Genomic DNA, 18,239 nt, shown 5'->3' on the forward strand with positions numbered 1-18,239 from the left:
TAAACGTTGATACTGTATCTACGGGAGGTCGATGGACGTCCGGAGTCAGCATGGAGGCAGTGATGGCCTATGTCTCCCTGGCAGTATCCCAACAACTCCCCCTGGACTTCATAGAGCTCTCTTGATCTCTACGAATGGGGAAAGCAAAACAAAAAGGATTTTATTTGCCTAAGATGTGGGTGAATTTCCTAGTGTTTTACAGTCCTCTTCTGTGGAGTAAACTGATGTTCTCCCAAAGAATTCAGGATAATAATAATAATAATAATAATAATAATTTTTATTTATACCCTGCCCTTCCCAGTTCAAAAAGCGGGCTCAGGGCAGCTAACAACAAATTTAAAACACTTAATTATAAAAGCAGCATAAAATACAGTATAAAAACATGAATAACAATTAAATTCAAAAATCAATTAAATAATCCCCAGGGCTAGCTGGCTGAATTGGTCCTACTTGGGCCAGCGAGGAGGCCAGGGGAGAATTAGCTGTGGGGTCTCAGAGCGGGTAATTTTCATAAAAGGGGAGGGGGTAGGAAGAAAAGAGAAATAAAAGATCAGGCTGAATTCAAATTAAAGTCCTGGTGGAACAACTCTGTCTTATAGGCCCTGCGGAAATAAATCAGATCCTGCAGGGCCCTGGTCTCATGAGACAGAGCATTCAATCAGGACGGAGCCATCACTGAGAAGGCCCTGGCCCTGGTGGAGGATAGTCTGACTTCCTTAGGGCCCAGGACCTCCAAACTTTGGTTGTTCATGGACCTTAAGGTCCTCTGCGGGGCAGACCAGGAGAGGTGGTCCTGTAGATACGAGGGCCCTAAGCCACAAAAGGCTTTAAAGGTCAAGACCAGGATGCCATTTCTCTGAGTGTAATACCCCAGAGCTCAATCTGAGGAAGCAACTGGTGGAGGGCAGTGAAGACTTGACTGTGTTTCTGTCCCTCCCCACCTGTTCCTGACCAAAGCCCTCTCTCTCTCTTGGCAGGTATAACACAGACCAGTTTTCTCCCTACGCCGTTCCATCCCCGCAGGGCTCCTACCAGCCGAGTCCAAGCCCGCAGAGTTTCCACCAAGTGGCGCCTAGCCCAGTCGGCTACCAAAACACCCACTCTCCGGCCAGCTACCACCCAACACCATCTCCCATGGCTTACCAGGTACGGTTGAGATTGGGTAGGGTTTGGGTCTCCTTAATACACGCAACCAAAAGTGTGGCTTTGAGGCTGCTGCCCTTGAAAGCAGCTAAAGGCTTGCGGACTGATTTTCCCTCTCCCACAAAGAACGTGTGCGCTTGTGTCATAGAAGATTTGGGCCAGCAAACTTTTAAATGAATTGCAGAAATGCAAAGAGCTTAAGATCTTGCCATGTGCACTGTAGCTCTTGTGCCACATATGAATCAGCCTCTGCCTCTGTGTCTAAACACAGAAGCAGACAGTCACTATTACCGTCTTTCCCCAAAAGTAAGACATCCCCCGAAAATAAGACCTACTTCCAGTTTTGCCTCTCGCTGTAATATAAGGCATCCCCTGAAAATAAGACCTCCCTGATAATAAGGTCTCCCCCAAACATAAGGCCTCCCTGAATATAAGGCCCCTGAAGCTACTGTAAGGCATCTGACTCCTCTCGACCATAGCGGCAGGCACAGTGTTTGGCCACAGTGCAGGCAGAGCTGTTCAGGCAGTGTGAGGTCTCTTTAAATCAGAGAGCCTGCGCCACCCCCAGGTCAAGCTGCCGCCTGCTGCTCGCTCTGCCCTTACGGAGTCTGGCTGACTCACAATTAGACAATAAATGTGTACCGTATTCTTCTTTATGGAAAAATAAGACATCCCCTGAAAATAAGACCTAGCGCATCTTTGGGAGCAAAAATTAATATAAGACACTGTCTTATTTTCGGGGAAAACTGGGTACTATTTATTACATTTTATATTTCTACACCGCCCTATGTCACTCAGAGTATGCAGGTCTTTTTTAAGTAGCCCTAAAGAAGGTGGGGGTGGCGCTGTGGGTTAAACCACTGAGCCTCTTGGGCTTGCCGATCAGAAGGTCAGCGGTTCGAATCCCCGCGACAGGGTGAGCTCCCGTTGCTCAGTCGCTGCTCCTGCCAACCTAGCAGTTCGAAAGCACACCCAAAAGTGCAAGTAGATAAATAGGCACCGCTCTGGCGGGAAGGTAAACGGCGTTTCCGTGCGCTGCTCTTAGCGGCTTAGTCATGCTGGCCACATGACCTGGAAGCTGTACGCCGGCTCCCTCGGCCAGTAAAGCGAGATGAGCGCCGCAACCCCAGAGTCGGCCACGACCGGACCTAATGGTCAGGGGTCCCTTTACCTTAAAGAAGGTGGGGATGTGACTACCCCAATTCCCATATATTATTGGGAGCCAAGGAACGTGTTACAGCAGCGTAATCCTATAGATGTCTAATTAGCAATGCATTCTGTTAAATCCACAGAGATGCATTTCGCTTTGACGTCAACCAAACCCTGATAACTCGTTGACTTTCTGTCTCTCTGTCTGTCTCTCCAGGCTAGTCCCAGCCCTAGCCCAGTGGGCTACAGCCCTATGACCCCAGGGGTTCCCTCTCCTGGAGCTTACAACCCCCACACACCAGGTTCCGGGATCGAACAGAGCTCCAGCGACTGGGTCACCACCGACATCCAGGTCAAAGTGCGTGACACCTACTTGGACAGCCAGGTTGTGGGGCAGACCGGAGTCATCCGCAGCGTGACCGTAAGTGTATCGATGGATATAGCTGTTTGCATGGGTTGGTCAGGAGACGGAGGGGAAGAGGGGTGGGGGGGAGATTTAAAGTGTTGGGCAGGGTTCAGTAGCAGAGCTTCCCATTGGTCAAACCCAATAAGAGCAGAGCAGGGCATTTTTGTCCTGCAAAGTGTCTAGCTAAGGCCTGGACTCAAGAAAAAGCAGCCATTCTGCCCTAGTCTGGGGCGTGAGAAACAGCCAGGGATTTGTTTAGATGCTCTTCATACTCCATATGAATCTCTATGTAGTTCTCTCCCCACTACTCCTGCCCCAGTTCTGAGCACCCCTTACTCTCAAATAAAATGCATTATAAGGAATGAAGGATCCCACTGGAGCCCCATGCATTAAAAACAATGTCTGCAGTCTTTGAGGCCGTTTAGGGCTTTCAAGGTCAGCACCAACACTTTGAATTGTGCTTGGAAATGCACAGGGAGTCTATGAAGTTCTTTCAGGACTGGTGTTTTGTGGTCTCAGCGGCCGCTCCCAGTCACCAGTTTAGCTGCCGCATTCTGGATTAATTACTTGCTTGCCCTGACACCTGCAACCGGTCACCTTGATTCCCTCCCCTCTTGTCTCTGTCCCCCCTTCCTCCTCTGCCCTGACAGGGTGGGATGTGCTCAGTCTACCTTAAGGACAGCGAGAAGGTTGTCAGCATTTCGAGCGAGCACCTGGAGCCTGTGATACCAACCAAGAACAATAAGGTACGTGCAAGATGTTTCTCCCGTCTCAAGTCCTTTTGCTGCGATGATCCTTTTTTTTGCAAAAATATTGTATGGCAGCCTTCCCCCAACCAGGATGTTTTGGGGTACCACTCCCATTAGAGTTTATAGTCCGAAACAGTGGAGGAACAGGAGGAAGCAGGTTGGCTGTGCTTCTCCTGTCCTGAAGAGGGTTAACACAGGAGTGCTCTTGCTCAACCCCAACTTTCATTCTCGGTGGTGGTTGATGGTCTCCCCTCCTGATTGGCAGGGGTCGGTCCCAGATCACAGAGGGAAAGACAATACTAGGAGAGGGTTGAGAAACTGACAGCAGTGACAGTAGCCAGGGGAGCACTTTTGCATGAGGGTCTCTGCCAGCCAACCCAGTTTGGTGGAGACCGTACACAACTGCTGCTCGTTCCGTTTTAATCACGGTTGTTTTCAGTTAATAGTAATACCTTTATTGTCAATGTACAACCTGTGTACAATGAAATTAACCGAGCCTCCCCCCAAAAAACACTCAGTCTCATTGCACTCTGTGTGCTTGTCGCACAACACACCAACCCCAAAAGTCAGCTGCAATATATTTTCTGTTCAGCAGCCTAACAGCCCACGGATAGAAACTGTTTTTTAGCCTGTTGGTACGGCTGATTATACTTCTATATCTCCTGCCAAGGGTAGAAGATTAAAGCAGTGCTGGCCAGGGTGTGAATCGGCCCTGAAAATTTTTCTCGCTGTCCTAAGGCAACGATCCCTTGCGATGTCATCTAGCGGGCTCAGGGGACAGCCCATGATATGCGCTGTGTTCACCACCCTCTGTAGAGACTTTCTGTCCGTGGCTGTCAGGCCAGCATACCCCACCGTGATACAATATGAAAGGACTCTTTCTATTGTGGACCGGGAAAAGGAGTTCATCAGTTGTTTAACATTATTCTTTCGCAAGACCCTGAGGAAATTGAGTCTCTGTGGGCTCTGAGAGCCAGTGTGGTGTAGTGGTTAAGAGCGGTAGTCTCGTAATCTGGTGAACTGGGTTTGCGTCTCCGCTCCTCCACATGCAGCTGCTGGATGACCTTGGGCCAGTCACACTTCTCTGAAGTCTCTCAGCCCCACTCACCTCACAGAGTGTTTGTTGTGGGGGAGGAAGGGAAAGGAGAATGTTAGCCGCTTTGAGACTCCTTAAAGGAAGTGAAAGGCGGGATATCAAATCCAAACTCTTCTTTTTCGTCTTCTTTCTGACCACCTGAGTTATGTTGATTTTCCAAGTGAGGTCCTCACTAAGGTAAACTCCCAGGAATTTAAAGGAGACTCCCTCCACACGCCCCCCCCGATATACAACAGCGTAGGTTCTCCTCTCTTCCTCCAGAAGTCCAACACCATCTCCTTTGTCTTACTAATATTTAGGTGCAAGTTATTCTCTAAGCACCATGTAGATACTTTTTGAACCTGCCCCCTGTATGCTGTTTCATCTCAGCCTGCAATTAGGCCCATTATCAGGACGCGGGTGGCGCTGTGGTTTAAACCTAGACTTCCGGTTCCGGTCGCGGCAGCGAGGAAGCGCGGAAAACCCCAGCTCGGGTTTTTTCGATCACCACGGAGGCTTGGGGTTTCGTAAGGGCTCTACGTACCCCAAAAACCCCAAGGGGGGGACCCTGGGGGGATAGGTCGCCTGGCAGCGCGGGGAGCGGGACCGCCGACTTTTCGGGCTTTTCGTCAGAGAGGTCACGAGAGTGGCGGATCTGCGAGCGCAAGCAGGGAAAGACCGACTCCGTGGTGAGAAGCCTCTAGCTTCCACTGAGAAAAGCGACGGACTACCATAGGATTTTGACGGATTCCCCAGTGTGTATACTTAGAAAAAGACGCTGGTTAAAGCTGGGAGAACCCTGGATGTCGTTGGATTTTATTTGTTTGGTGTCCTCCCGGCGGACGGATAAAATGGCGCTGATACGAAGTCGCAGGAATGAGGAAGGAGATACACGCCAGTCCGACTGAGTGAGTAGAACAAACCCACGACGAGAGAAGAGACTATGGATTTTAAATTTTGATTTAATTTAAAAGAAGAGGAGGACGTGGTTTGGTTACTTTATTCAGCATTCAGTCAAGCAGGGATTTTGTTCTTTGTACTTTCCGTTGAAGCGCCAGAAGACCTGCTGGAGCTTCTAGTGTACTAAGCCCAGTATTACTGGTGAAGAATTAGGAGAAAGAGAACTTTAGACTTAGATTTTGTGGCTACAATATCACAGACTGGTGCCATAAGGTGTACAGAGGTTTCTAGGTCAGCCCCCACAGCGCTAATGTTTCTTTTTAAACTGATGCGCAGGGGCTTATTAGCTGCCTTATTTGAATATAGACTTGAATACAGACTTGAACATAGACTCTCGGACATTCCTTTATATTCGGACAATCTATTGGACTGTATAGCGGACATTCTATTGGATGTGCTACGGGACATACTATTGGAAAACTAAAGGGGGGTAGTTTATTGTTTTACTTTATTAATATTTTACTGCTGCTGGATTACCTCACCCCCTGGTGGACGGGTCGGCGTATATAAGAGAATTGATAAGAGACCTCCCGAAGACCCCGAAGAGTGTGGCTGGTGGATTCGGCGGGAGACGGTGATGGTACTCTAAGACTTTACCCATTAACCTTATCCACTAACAGCTACAGGGGGAGTTTATTTGCTAATCCTCCCCCCCCTCCATTCATTCAACCGGACGGGAAACACCCCACTTTACCCCATCCTACCCTCCCCTTCCTTGGGTTAATTCTATTGATCGCTGTTTAATTTTTTATCGGCCCTGGTCCCTCTTTATTGCCCCTGGTCCCCGGCCCCTTCTCTCTGTAACCTATCCCTGCCTTCAACAGTAGTGGACTTAATCCCCCCCCCTCCCCTCTCCGTTACATGAGAGTAAAGAGTGTGAGCCCGATAAGGGAGAGATAAGGGAGAGATTTAGCGATGATGGGGAGAGATGGGAAAAGGGGAGGAGGGACTCCTGGAGATAGGAAACCCTCAAAACAGGAAGAGATCAGAGACTTGGACTGCCTCTGGATTAAAATTAAAGAGGAATTCAAACAAAATGAGGTACACATAGAAACCAAACTGGAAGAAATACAGGAGATGATTGATAAGAAAATAGAATGTGCAGTAGGAGAACTTTCAGTTAAGATTCAAGAGTTAACAACTAAATCTAAAATAATTGAAGAATCCAACAAAAAAATGCAGAAAGAGATAAGGGAACAGAAAAGGGAGTCAGCAAAGATGAAAGAAGATCTGAGGGATTTAAACAAAGAACAAGAGCGGATCTGGGATAACCTAGCCATGACTGAACTAAGACAAAAACAACTCCACCTAAAATTTAGGGGAGTGGAAGAGGAAAGGAACGAGGATATAAAAGGAAAAATGGTTAAGGAATTATCAAATTGGCTGGGTTTAAAAGAAGAAGAAGTGGCCCTTACCATTGAGAATGCATTTAGAATTAAAACAAAACCCCAACACCTAAAAGCAAATAAATTTATAGGGGACTGTCTAGTAATTTTCAACTCGTTGGAAATGAAAAATCTGATCTTAAAAACAAGTTACCGGAATAAATTAAAAATTGGCGGGAGGCCCATTATTATATACAAAGAAATACCAACAAGACTGTTGCGTAAAAGAGAAGGATTTAGACAGGTGGTGGGCATTTTGAAAAGAAACGACATACAGTATAGATGGGAATTCCCGGAAGGGATCACCTTTTTCTATAAAGATAAGAAATTTAGACTACTGGATTCCCAGGAAGCTGAAAAATTCATGAGAAGATATGAGAAGGAGCTTGGCAGGATAGAAAGCAAGTCACTAGATGGGGAGGTGGATGAAAAACAAGAGAGATGGAGAGGGAGGGGACCGGGAAGGGAAGAGGGAGGGACCGAGGATGAAAATGAAAAGAGTGAAGCCGCAGTGGGAAGGGAAGCGGCAGGAGAGGAGGAGGTCCTAGAGAACAAGGGCGCCAGACTTTAAGCTGGTAGAACGGTTCTGAGAGTTTACTGTATTGCAAACTTAAACGATAACTTCTTCACTGAAATTTTTATCCTGGAATGTGAACGGACTGAACGAGAAACATAAAAGGAATAAAATCGAGAAAGTTTTGAAAAACAAGAACTATGACGTAATATGTTTTCAAGAGACGCACATAGCAAAAAAACATAGACATATTTTGGTAAATAAAAAATTAGGAGTAGAATTTGTCAACTCGGGAATAAATAAGAAAAAGGGAGTAGTGATATATGTTAAAGAAAAATGGGACCCGACTTTAATTTGTAAAGATGATGAAGGAAGAATAGTAGGAATTCAACTCAACTGTCAGGGAGAAAAATTAAATGTGGTAACGGTGTATGCCCCTAATACAAACAAAGCCGAATTCTTTGAAAAATTAGAGCAAATATTATTAGAATTGGAAGATCATAAATTAATACTGCTCGGGGACCTAAACGGGGTACCTATACCGAATATGGATAGAAACATAAAAAAGGGGAAAATAAACCAAGGGAAGTTACCAAGATCTTTTACAAATCTTGAGGAAAACCTCGACCTAATTGATATATGGAGGTATAGAAACCCGGCAGTAAAACAATTCACTTTTTTCTCAGAACCCCACCAGAGCTGGGGTAGAATAGACCAGATATGGGTATCTAGAGCAATTGTGACGAGAGTAGGGGAATGCGAAATTCACCCTAGAACCCTATCAGACCACTGCCCAATAACTGTGGAAATAAAAAAGAAGCCTTCAGGCCCATACAGATGGAGGATGAATGATTACCTCCTTGAAAATGAGGAGGTTATGGACAAAGCCAAAGACACACTTAAGAATTTTTTAGAGTTAAATTTGAATAAGGGTACGACCATCGACATAGTCTGGGACGCCAGTAAGGCGGTCATGAGAGGCCTCCTGATACAACAAAATAGCTACAGGAAGAGATTGAGAAATCAAAAGAAAGAAGAGATCCTCACTCAACTAAAAGATTGTGAAAAAAAACAAGCGATAAAACCAGGAGACGATAGAGTTAAACAAACCCTTAACATACTACAGGCACAATATTCAGCTTTACTAGAACAGGAGGTGGAGTGGAAAATTAAATATATGAAGCAGAGATATTTCGAGTCAGCTAATAAACCTGGAAAGCTGCTGGCGTGGCAGTTAAGGAAAAGAAAAAAGCAAAATGTGATAAATAAACTTATAATAGATGATCAAAGAGTGGAAGAGACAGCTGAAATAGAAAAAAGATTTGTCCAATTTTATGGAAAGTTGTACGAAAAGGGAGAGGAAGAGGAAGCAGAAATAGAAAGATACCTGGTAGAATGTGGAGGGATTTGCTTAACCGAAGAGGAAAAAAAACATCTAAATAAGAGGATCACGATAGAGGAAACAAAAGAGGCCATTAAGAAAATGAAAATCGGGAAAGCCCCTGGCCCGGACGGATTAACTGCCAAATATTATAAGTCATTAGGAGACTACATTGCACCGGTACTTACTGAGGTCATTAATAACATCTTGCAGGGAGGGACGATTCCCGAGTCATGGAGGGAAGCACATATTACGTTAATACCAAAATCCGAAACAGAGAAAACAGACATAAGAAATTACAGACCAATCTCCCTGCTTAATAATGACTATAAGATCTTTGCAGAGATCTTGGCGAATAGGATTAAAAAGTCCCTAATGAGGATCATTCATAAAGATCAAGTGGGATTCCTACCGAATAGACAACTAAAAGACAATGTCAGACATGTAGTGAACATCATTGAATATTTAGATATGAAGATTGATATCCCGGCCGCATTGATATTTATTGATGCTGAAAAAGCATTCGATAATGTTTCTTGGAATTTCCTAATACGGTGCATGAAGACATTGGGAATAGAGGGCCCTTTTCTCGAAGGAATAAAAGCAATTTACTCAGGACAAAGGGCCAGCCTGATCATAAATGACAATCTCTCCAGCCCCTTCCCAATAAGAAAAGGCACAAGACAAGGTTGCCCCTTGTCCCCCCTTCTATTTATCACGGTTTTAGAGATATTGGCAAATAAGATAAGGGAATCATTAAGAATAAGGGGAATAAAAATTGGGGAGAAGGAATACAAGTTGAAGGCTTATGCCGACGACCTGGTGTTAACCCTAGAGGAGCCAATGGACAGCGTTAGCAACACTGTAAAGATTATAGAAGAATTCGGTAAGCTGTCGGGGTTCAAACTGAATAAAAATAAAACTAAAATTTTAGTGAAGAACCTAGATGGACCCGCCAAGAACCAGCTGGAACAATCGGTAGGCATTAAAGTAGTGAAAAAAGTTAAATACTTGGGAATATGGATCTCGCCAAAGAATATAAATTTATTAGAAGACAATTATACCAAGGTCTGGAAGGAAATTAAAAAAGACTTAGATACCTGGAGTAGATTAAAGTTGTCATGGTCTGGCAGGATGTCCGCGATCAAGATGAACATCCTACCAAAATTACTGTTTCTTTTCCAGAGTATCCCCATAATTAGAGGAACAGCCTGCTTTAAGACCTGGCAGAGAACTTTGGCGAGGTTCATATGGCAAGGAAAAAGGGCCAGAATTAAGTTTAAACACCTGACAGATGCAAGAGAGAGGGGGGGCTTTGCAGTCCCAGATTTGAGGCTCTACTATGATGCCGCCTGCCTCTGCTGGGTAAAGGAATGGGCGACCCTAAAAAACCCAGACTTATTAGATCTTGAAGGTTTTGATGCCAGATTTGGATGGCATGCCTACTTGTGGCAGGATAAGGGAAAAGCCCATAAGAGTTTTTCAAATCATATCATCAGGGGTGCCTTGCTTGAAGCTTGGAATAGGAATAAAAAAGTGATAGAAAACAACACGCCCTGGTGGCTATCCCCAATCGACATCATAACACTTAAAAAAATAAATCAAGAAGGGGAAAGATGGACATATGAAGATCTATTAGTTAAACGGGAAGGGGGCTGGAGGATTAGACCTTATGATGAGTTAAAAGGGAAATTAAACAGTTGGCTTCAATACCATCAGATTAATGCACTGTGGCTGGAACATAAAAAAACTGGCATGAGTGAGAGAAAATCGAAATATCAGGTAGAAATATTGGACTCAAATAGTAAACTCCTCTCTAAAATGTATAAGCAGTTGCTGTCCTGGGAAACCAAAGATGAGATAGTTAAGGGGGTAATGGTTAAATGGGACAGAGATTTGGGACATAAGTTGGAACAGGAGAAATGGCAGGAATTATGGACGAAAGGAATGAAGTTTACGGCTTGTGCTGCCCTTATAGAGAACTTAGAAAAGATGATGTACCGTTGGTACATCACCCCGGCTAGTCTGGGGAAGATGTATAAAACCGGAGACAGCAATTGCTGGAGGTGTAAGAACAGGGTAGGAAACTTCTTCCACATGTGGTGGACCTGTGAGGCGGTGAAAGGATTTTGGGACCAAATCTACGACGAATTAAAGAAAATATTAAAGTATAATTTCCCAAAGACACCGGAGGCGTTCCTGTTGGGAATGGTAGGGGGCGCGATAAAGAGAGAGGATGAAACCCTGTTCCAGTATGCCACGGCAGCGGCTAGGCTCTTACTGGCACAGAATTGGAAAACATCTTATACACCTACAGTTGAAGAATGGCAGTTAAAACTATTCCAATACATGGAACTAGCGAGACTGACACAGAGACTTAGACATCATAATAACACCAAACTAAAAAATGACTGGAGTAAATTCCTGGGTTATGTTGAGGTAAATTTAGGGGTGAAAAAAACCTCAGTGGATGGACTTTAATACCTGCAACGTTTAAACAACAGATTTAATTTTGTAAGCAGTGACTAAGCTATAAGAATTTCTGTAACCCAAACCGGGTTGGATGGAAGTTAACATGTATGTAATATTTGTTTTTCTTATTCTCTTTTTGCTTATTGACTCTTTTTTCCTTCTCTTTCTTTTCTTTTTTTCTTTTTTTTTTTTTCTTTCTTTTGGCTTTTTCTTTGTTACTGTTTTAAATGAATGTATGTTGATTTGTGTAAAACTCAATAAACAGATTTAAAAAAAAAAAAAAAATAAACCACAGAGCCTAGGGCTTGCCGATCGGAAGGTCGGCAGTTCGAATCCCCGCGACAGGGTGAGCTCCCATTGCTCAGTCCCTGCTCCTGCCCACCTAGCAGTTTGAAAGCACTTCAAAGTGCAAGTAGATAAATAGGTACCACTCCTGCGGGAAGGTAAATGGCGTTTCCGTGCGCTGCCAACGTACCACACAGTTGTTGCATTTGTTAATTGTCCCTACTATTAGTCCTATCTGTGCACACTTGGGCCAGTGTGGGGTTTTATTGGGGGAATGAGGTGTGGGGTGGGGTGGCTCCAGCTTTTGGATCAGTGACCCTGAGCTTCTCCCGATTCTGCAGGTCAAGGTCATCCTGGGAGAGGACCGAGAGGCCACCGGCGTCCTGTTGAGCATTGACGGAGAGGATGGAATCGTCCGCATGGACTTGGAAGAACAGCTCAAGATCCTCAACCTGCGCTTCCTTGGCAAGCTGCTGGAGGCCTAGAGAGGAAGAACCATTTTTGTGTGGGTGGCTGCTTTATTTTGTTCTTCTTTTTTTAAGCATATCACCTGCAGACTGGTACAGCATGTCCTTGTACAGTTTTGCTCCAAAGAAAGTTTTATTTTCCGTGTTCTTTTTTTCTCTGTTGCTGCTTCTTTCCCCAGCTCAGCAGGTGATTTCCTTTTTTCGGGGGGGGGGGGGGTTGGGGGACAGTCTTGCATATATGCATAAAGTGACTTCAGCAGAAGCCTGTGGGTGGAGCACAACCATATTCCCTTCTCTCTCTCTCTCTCTCTCTTTCTCGTAGCACCTTAGGCCCTCTGCTGCCATCCAGTGTGTAGCTTGTTATAATAAAATAGTCTCATCCACCACGTACGCCTGTGCTGTGTTCACCTTAGTAGAGAAACCGTCGCCTTCAAGACTTGACCCTGCTGGATCAGGCCAATGGCCCACTCAGTCCAGCATCCTGGTCTCGCAGTGGCCAGCCAGAAGCTGGTGGGAAACCTTAGCAGGCAGGACCTGAGCGCAAGAGCAACACTTCCATCATTTGGCTTCCAACAGCTGAGATTCAGAAGCATTAGAGCTTCTGAACCTGGAGGCAGAGCCATTCATATTTTCGTTCTCTACTAGCCATTCATATTTTTATTCTCCATGAGTTTTGTATCATCTTCTTTTAAATATATTTCTGCCTTATTTCTGGAGCCAGGTTTCCTAGACAACAGATTGCAGTTGTCTTCTTGGAGTGTTAAATGCTGTTTACGTTTAATATAGAGCCAGCGTGGTGTAGTGGTTAAGAGCGGTAGACTCGTAATCCGGGGAACCGGGTTCGCGTCTCTGCTCCTCCACATGCAGCTCCACCTTGGGCTAGTCACACTTCTCTGAAACCTCTCAGCCCCACTCCCCTCACAGGGTGTTTGTTGTGGGGGAGGAAGGGAAAGGAGAATGTTAGCCGCTTTGAGACTCCTTCGGGTAGTGATAAAGCGGGATATCAAAGCCAAACTCTTCTTCTCTTCTCTGCGTTTCATACGAGGGGAGAGACCCTTCTGAGTTCAGAGCAGGTGATGTTTCATGTTGCAGTTTGGCTGAGAAGACTGTTTTCCGCCTAAGTTTTCTCAGTGTAATAACCTGCTGGGGGTTTTCTTAGTAGAGTTCTATCTGCAGGCCATGTGCCTTTCTTGTCTTCTGCATTTACTGATCATGGGCTGAGCTAGCCACCGCAGCAACTCTCTGGCTCCCACCATCGATGGTGCAGTCGAGGTGTAAAAGACAGTCTATGGTACATTTCACAGGAATGAAAAGAACAAGTCTGGGTGTATCTCTTGCACAGATTCTACTGTGTTCCCATATCATGTCTGAGCTGGAAGGGCAAGAGCTCACTGCCGTTTCCCCCCCGTAGGCCCCCCTCCCCCCCTATACACACCTGGGTAAGAAATGTTCAACAGTAGAACAGCCTCCCTCAGAGGTTGTGGACTCTCCTTCCTTGGAGCTTTTTAAACAGAGGTTGGATGCCCATCTGTCATGGATGCTTTAGCTGATATTCCTGCATTGCAGGGGGTTGGACTGGATGACCCTTGGAGGCCCCTTCCAACTATTCTATTCTATGATTTGAGTCCTGGGCATGCCAACACCTTTTAGAGTAGGTTCCAGTTTAGTGTAGTGATTAGAATGTGTGAACATAGGAGATAACGTCCATATACCTATTTCGTATTGAAGCTCGTTAGGCGACGATGGGTCAGTTGCCATTTGCAGCCTTGCAAAGAGAGAAAAGGAGTTGGTGCCAGTGCAAAAAGCTAAGCGGATGGCCAACGCAAATATTTGCAATAAAACTTTGTTAGGCTGACATATCCTTGGGTATTGGTTGTGTAGATAAGAGCCTGTCGTTGGCCCGTATAGCTCAGCATCCTCTTCCCAGATGCCAACCAGATGCCTGTGGGAAACCTGCGTAATAAACAAAAAACCTGCCCTTATTCCTTATGGGGAACACAAGAGCCCTTATAGAGTCCTTTGCAAGTTCTCCATTGGTTGGAGAAAAGAACAGAGGCCAACCAGAGAATATGGAGAAGCAAAGCAGCTAGTAAGCTTGATCATTATTCATCTGTTGCAACAGGGTGCTCCCCTCACACGCAGGAAAGGAGGAGGACCCCGAACAAAGGTGTGCCCGCCCTTACATAGACATTTTAAATTGCCCGCCCTGGAGTCCAAGACCACCCCCAGAAACATCATACATACTTCACAGAAAGGGGTGTAGCTCAAGACCACCACCCCAGATACATCATACCTACATTACAGAAAGGGTGGTCTACAACAGAAATCTGAGTGTGTTGTTTATCTCCTGCCTGGCAGGTTAACTGTTAATAGTTACTTGACTGGATACCCCGGGGAGCCTGGCCAGTCTTTTGTAATGACTTAATTCCTGAGCCAGGTCAAAGGCTCCCTTTTCCATACACAGACATACCCTTAAGACAGGATTTGTGAAGGAGGAGACAATGGGGGGCCTTTTCCATTTTCCTTCGACCTTGCAGAGAAATGTTAGAGGTCAATTTGAGAGGGACAAAATGGTTTCAGGACTTTTCTGTGGGGTTTCAGACATGCGGTTTATATATCGATGTACGTGCTTGGTTGGTGCATTTATGAATATACATATATGTGTGTGTGTGTTGTTACCGGAAAAATCCGAGGGCTCCCTTGGACAAAAAGTAAAGATACCAACCAGAGTAAATTGAAGCAAATCAGCAGCCTGTAGGCTTGGTCTTTATTGAAGACTGACTGTCGCGACAGGGTGCTCCCCTTTCTTGCAGGTGAGAGGAAAGAGACAGAAAAATGGTGTGCAAGGTCTTATAAAAACTTTTGGAATTCCCATCCTGTAAGTCAAGCCCACCCCCAGAAACATCATGCATACATTACAGAAAGGAGGGGTTGAGGGAGGAGCGGTGGTGGTAACCTGAGTGTCCTGTCACCTGGCTGGTTCCCTTCTCTCCCCCTCCCCATGAGTCCCTTCCAGGTGACAGAGGGGAGTTTGCAGTTTCCTGCCCCCAGAGGGAAGATCTGATCATTGTCCTTTGTTTCAGTCCCTGTGCTGAATCCACTCCCATATGCAAGTTCTTTGTGATCTTGATGGTCTTCTGTCTAGGACCATCAGGGTTGGCATAGCAACTGGGCAGGGCTCCTGTGGATGTGCTGGGATGGTGAAGGGTTTATGGCTGCCCTGTATCAAACCTTCCCCATTTTGTAGTCCTTCCTTCATGGAGTAGAACAGTGCAAATCCGATGCATGGTTGATTTTCTATGAATTTATAACAGAAGTGTAGCGTATGTAGTGTGTGAGTGTGAGTGTGTGTGAAGATTGTACAAACTGAATGATGGGGGGCGGGTTTCCTGCTACATTGTGTATTCATAAATGCACCAACCTTAATTTTTTTATTTTACCTGCAAGCCAGGACCAGACGCCATCCTGTGAGCTCCAGCGACTGGCATTAGGAAGCACTGCTTCCTCCCAATTGTGGAGGCAGAGCAGAGCCTCTCCATGAAATCGTCTAACCCTCCTTTAAATCCAGGAGGCAGTAGTCCAAAAAGCAAAGAGTGGCGAGGCGGGTCGGGCCATTGGGGGCTTCGATGAAGGCCGGGGTCGCGCACGTGCGCTGCCCCTTTAACCTTGGCGGCCACCTTTTCCTGCCCCCAGCTGGCCCCGCCCCTGCGGAGCGCCAATCACTGTACCGGCAGGAAAAGCCCGCCTCCGCCTCCTAACCAATAAGAAGGCGCTCTGATCTTCGCCCCGCCTAGTTTCCCCCCTCCCATTGGGCAATGCGGCACGCTGTCCGCTCGGAGTTCCCGCCCTGGAGAGAATTAAAACCCCGGCGATTTAGTGGGGCGCGTGATTGGCCGAGAGCCGACGGGTGGGCGGGAAACGTCAGCTGATTGGCCAAGGCAGCAAACGTCAAACGGGGTGGGCGTGCGCCGCTAATGGCCTTTCTCACCCCTCTGATTGGCTGGAGGCCTTACTCCCATTCCTTCAGCCTGATTGGCCGAGCACGGCGCATGCGCCGCCCAGTGCAGCGCGAGGCAAGATGGCGGCGGTTGTGGCGGCGGCGGCCGCTCGCGCCTTGTCGGCGGCGGCTCTGGCGGGCGGGCGGCGGGCGCTGCTGCTGCAGGAGGGCGGCGTCTCTGGCGGGCGGTGCTGCCGGCGGTGGAAGCGGCGCGGCGCCTGGGCGGTGCCCGGAAGAGCGCTGAGCGCGGGGGTCCCTCCTGGGGCGCCCCCTCAGGCGGTGGGGGTGGGGCTGACGGAGGCCGTCCTGAGGGACGCGGTCAAGCAGCGGCAGCAGCAGGTGAGGCGAGGGGGCGGGGCCAGGAGGGTCCCCGGATGACGGGGAGGGGGCTCGTGACGTCGGCTGCCCCCGCCCCCCCCGGAAGACCCTGGGGGGAGAGCAGCCTGCTGCTTCCTCATTGTCATGATCATTGTTATCCTTGTTATTAATTAAAATTATATTAATCATCTCATCATCATCATCAGGGACATGGATGAATGCTCAAGTCAGGCTTCTCTTTTTTTGCAATAGGAAAAGGGAAAGTGATATGATAATGCAATAGGAAGTGTGGAATAGCAATGCAATGTCACCTACTCTCCCTGCCCAAAAAAATCTGGATGAATGCTCAATAGCCAGGTTGTGTGGCTGACCTAAGTACAATGCTACTCACTGACTGAACAGTTGCATCCACATAACATAGACACAAGCCAGGGACAGACCTTGGGATCTCAAATTTCAGCAGTGCCCTGTGCAGTGTTATCCTTGTTATTAATTAAATATATATACCGCCCTCTCATCACCATCAGGGACATGGCTCAATAGCCAGGTTGTGTGGCTGACCTAAGTACAATGCTACTTACTGACTGAACTATATAATAAATAATAATAATAAATTTTATTTATATCCCGCCCTCCCCAGCCAAAGCCAGGCTCAGGGCGACTAACAACACTAAAGTAGTGCAACATTATAAAAACATTATAAAAATTAATTAAAATCAAAATTGATGGCAACCATAAACTAAAGTTTTGTAAAGATTGCCAGAGGAGGGAGTCAGGCTGCACCCTGACCAAAGGCCTGGTGGAACAGCTCTGTCTTGCAGGCCCTGCAGAAAGATGTCAAGTCCCCCAGGGCCCTTGTCTCTTGTGACAGAGCGTTCCACCAGATTGGAGCCACAGCCGAAAAAGCCCTGGCTCTAGTTGAGGCCAGCCTAACTTCTCTGTGGCCTGGGACCTCCCAGATGTTTTTATTTGAAGACCGTAAGTTCCTCTGTGGGGCATAGCAGGAGAGGCGGTCCCGTAGGTACGAGGGTCCTAGGCCGTATAGGGCTTTGAAGGTTAAAAGGTTATATGTCAGTTGCATCCACATAACATAGACACAAGCCAATGACAGACATTGGGATCGCAAATTTCAGCAGTGCCCTGTGCAGTGCAAAAAGGGGACGTGGGTGGCGCTGTGGGTTAAACCACAGAGCCTGGGACTTGCCGATCAGAAGGTCGGAGGTTCGAATCCCCACAACAGGGTGAGCTCCTGTTGCTCGGTCCCTGCTCCTGCCCACCTAGCAGTTCGAAAGCACACCAGTGCAAGTAGATAAATAGGTACCTCTCTGGCAGGAAGGTAAACGGTGTTTCCGTGCGCTGCTCTGTTTCGCCAGAAGTGGCTTAGTCCTGCCGGCCACGTGATCCGGAAGCTGTACGCCGGCTCTCTCGGCCAGTAAAGTAGCATCAAATAAAGTAACATTCAACCATCATGAGAATAGTTACGGAATTATGTTAAATATCAGCACATGAAAATTAAACAGAAACCCACCCTTAACAATTGCAATAAATAATTTCTAAACTACAGTCAGTAAAACAACGGCAAGCCACAGTGCATAAAATAATACAACACAAATTGAGAAGCAGAGAGTGGAGGGTGGGGCAAGGCAGGTGGAAGAAGGTCTTGCTTGACAAAGTCTCTACCCTCCCAGTCCACAGGTCTCGGGGCCTTTCACAAGATGAAATCACAATACAAAAACATGAAATGCACCGTCACCCCCCTAGTCTTCCCCCAGGTCCTGTTATTATTTGTTAAATTTACATATCTCCCTTCATTAGTCCTGTAAATCTCCCTAAGGCGGACTGGTTTGTCTATGGAATGAGGTTTTATGGACCAGAGTTCATTTTGACAGCAGGGGAGATGTTCTGAGACTCAGTTGGGTTTGCTGTAACAGACTTTAG

The 18,239-nt window shown here is 46.6% G+C and overlaps 2 protein-coding genes across 3 annotated transcripts in view; both read left to right on the forward strand.

Annotated features, from left to right (window-relative positions):
* Positions 1-12,372, forward strand: part of SUPT5H (SPT5 homolog, DSIF elongation factor subunit) — a 42,778-nt gene extending 30,406 nt beyond the window's left edge. For both annotated transcript variants that reach the window (XM_081921925.1, XM_081921926.1), the window contains 4 exons: positions 978-1,146; positions 2,510-2,713; positions 3,349-3,444; positions 11,861-12,372. In XM_081921925.1, coding sequence (XP_081778051.1) covers positions 978-1,146; positions 2,510-2,713; positions 3,349-3,444; positions 11,861-12,004 — 613 coding nt within the window. In that variant the 3' untranslated portion in view covers positions 12,005-12,372. The remainder of the gene's footprint in view (positions 1-977; positions 1,147-2,509; positions 2,714-3,348; positions 3,445-11,860) is intronic.
* A 3,691-nt stretch (positions 12,373-16,063) lies between these two features.
* TIMM50 (translocase of inner mitochondrial membrane 50) overlaps positions 16,064-18,239 on the forward strand; it is a 34,769-nt gene continuing 32,593 nt past the window's right edge. The window contains exon 1 of the mRNA XM_081922255.1: positions 16,064-16,322. Within this exon, the coding sequence (XP_081778381.1) occupies positions 16,065-16,322 (258 nt within the window). The 5' untranslated portion in view covers position 16,064. The remainder of the gene's footprint in view (positions 16,323-18,239) is intronic.

Source organism: Podarcis melisellensis (genome assembly GCF_964234715.1).
Source record: "Podarcis melisellensis genome assembly, chromosome: 8".
NCBI lineage: Eukaryota > Metazoa > Chordata > Lepidosauria > Squamata > Lacertidae > Podarcis > Podarcis melisellensis.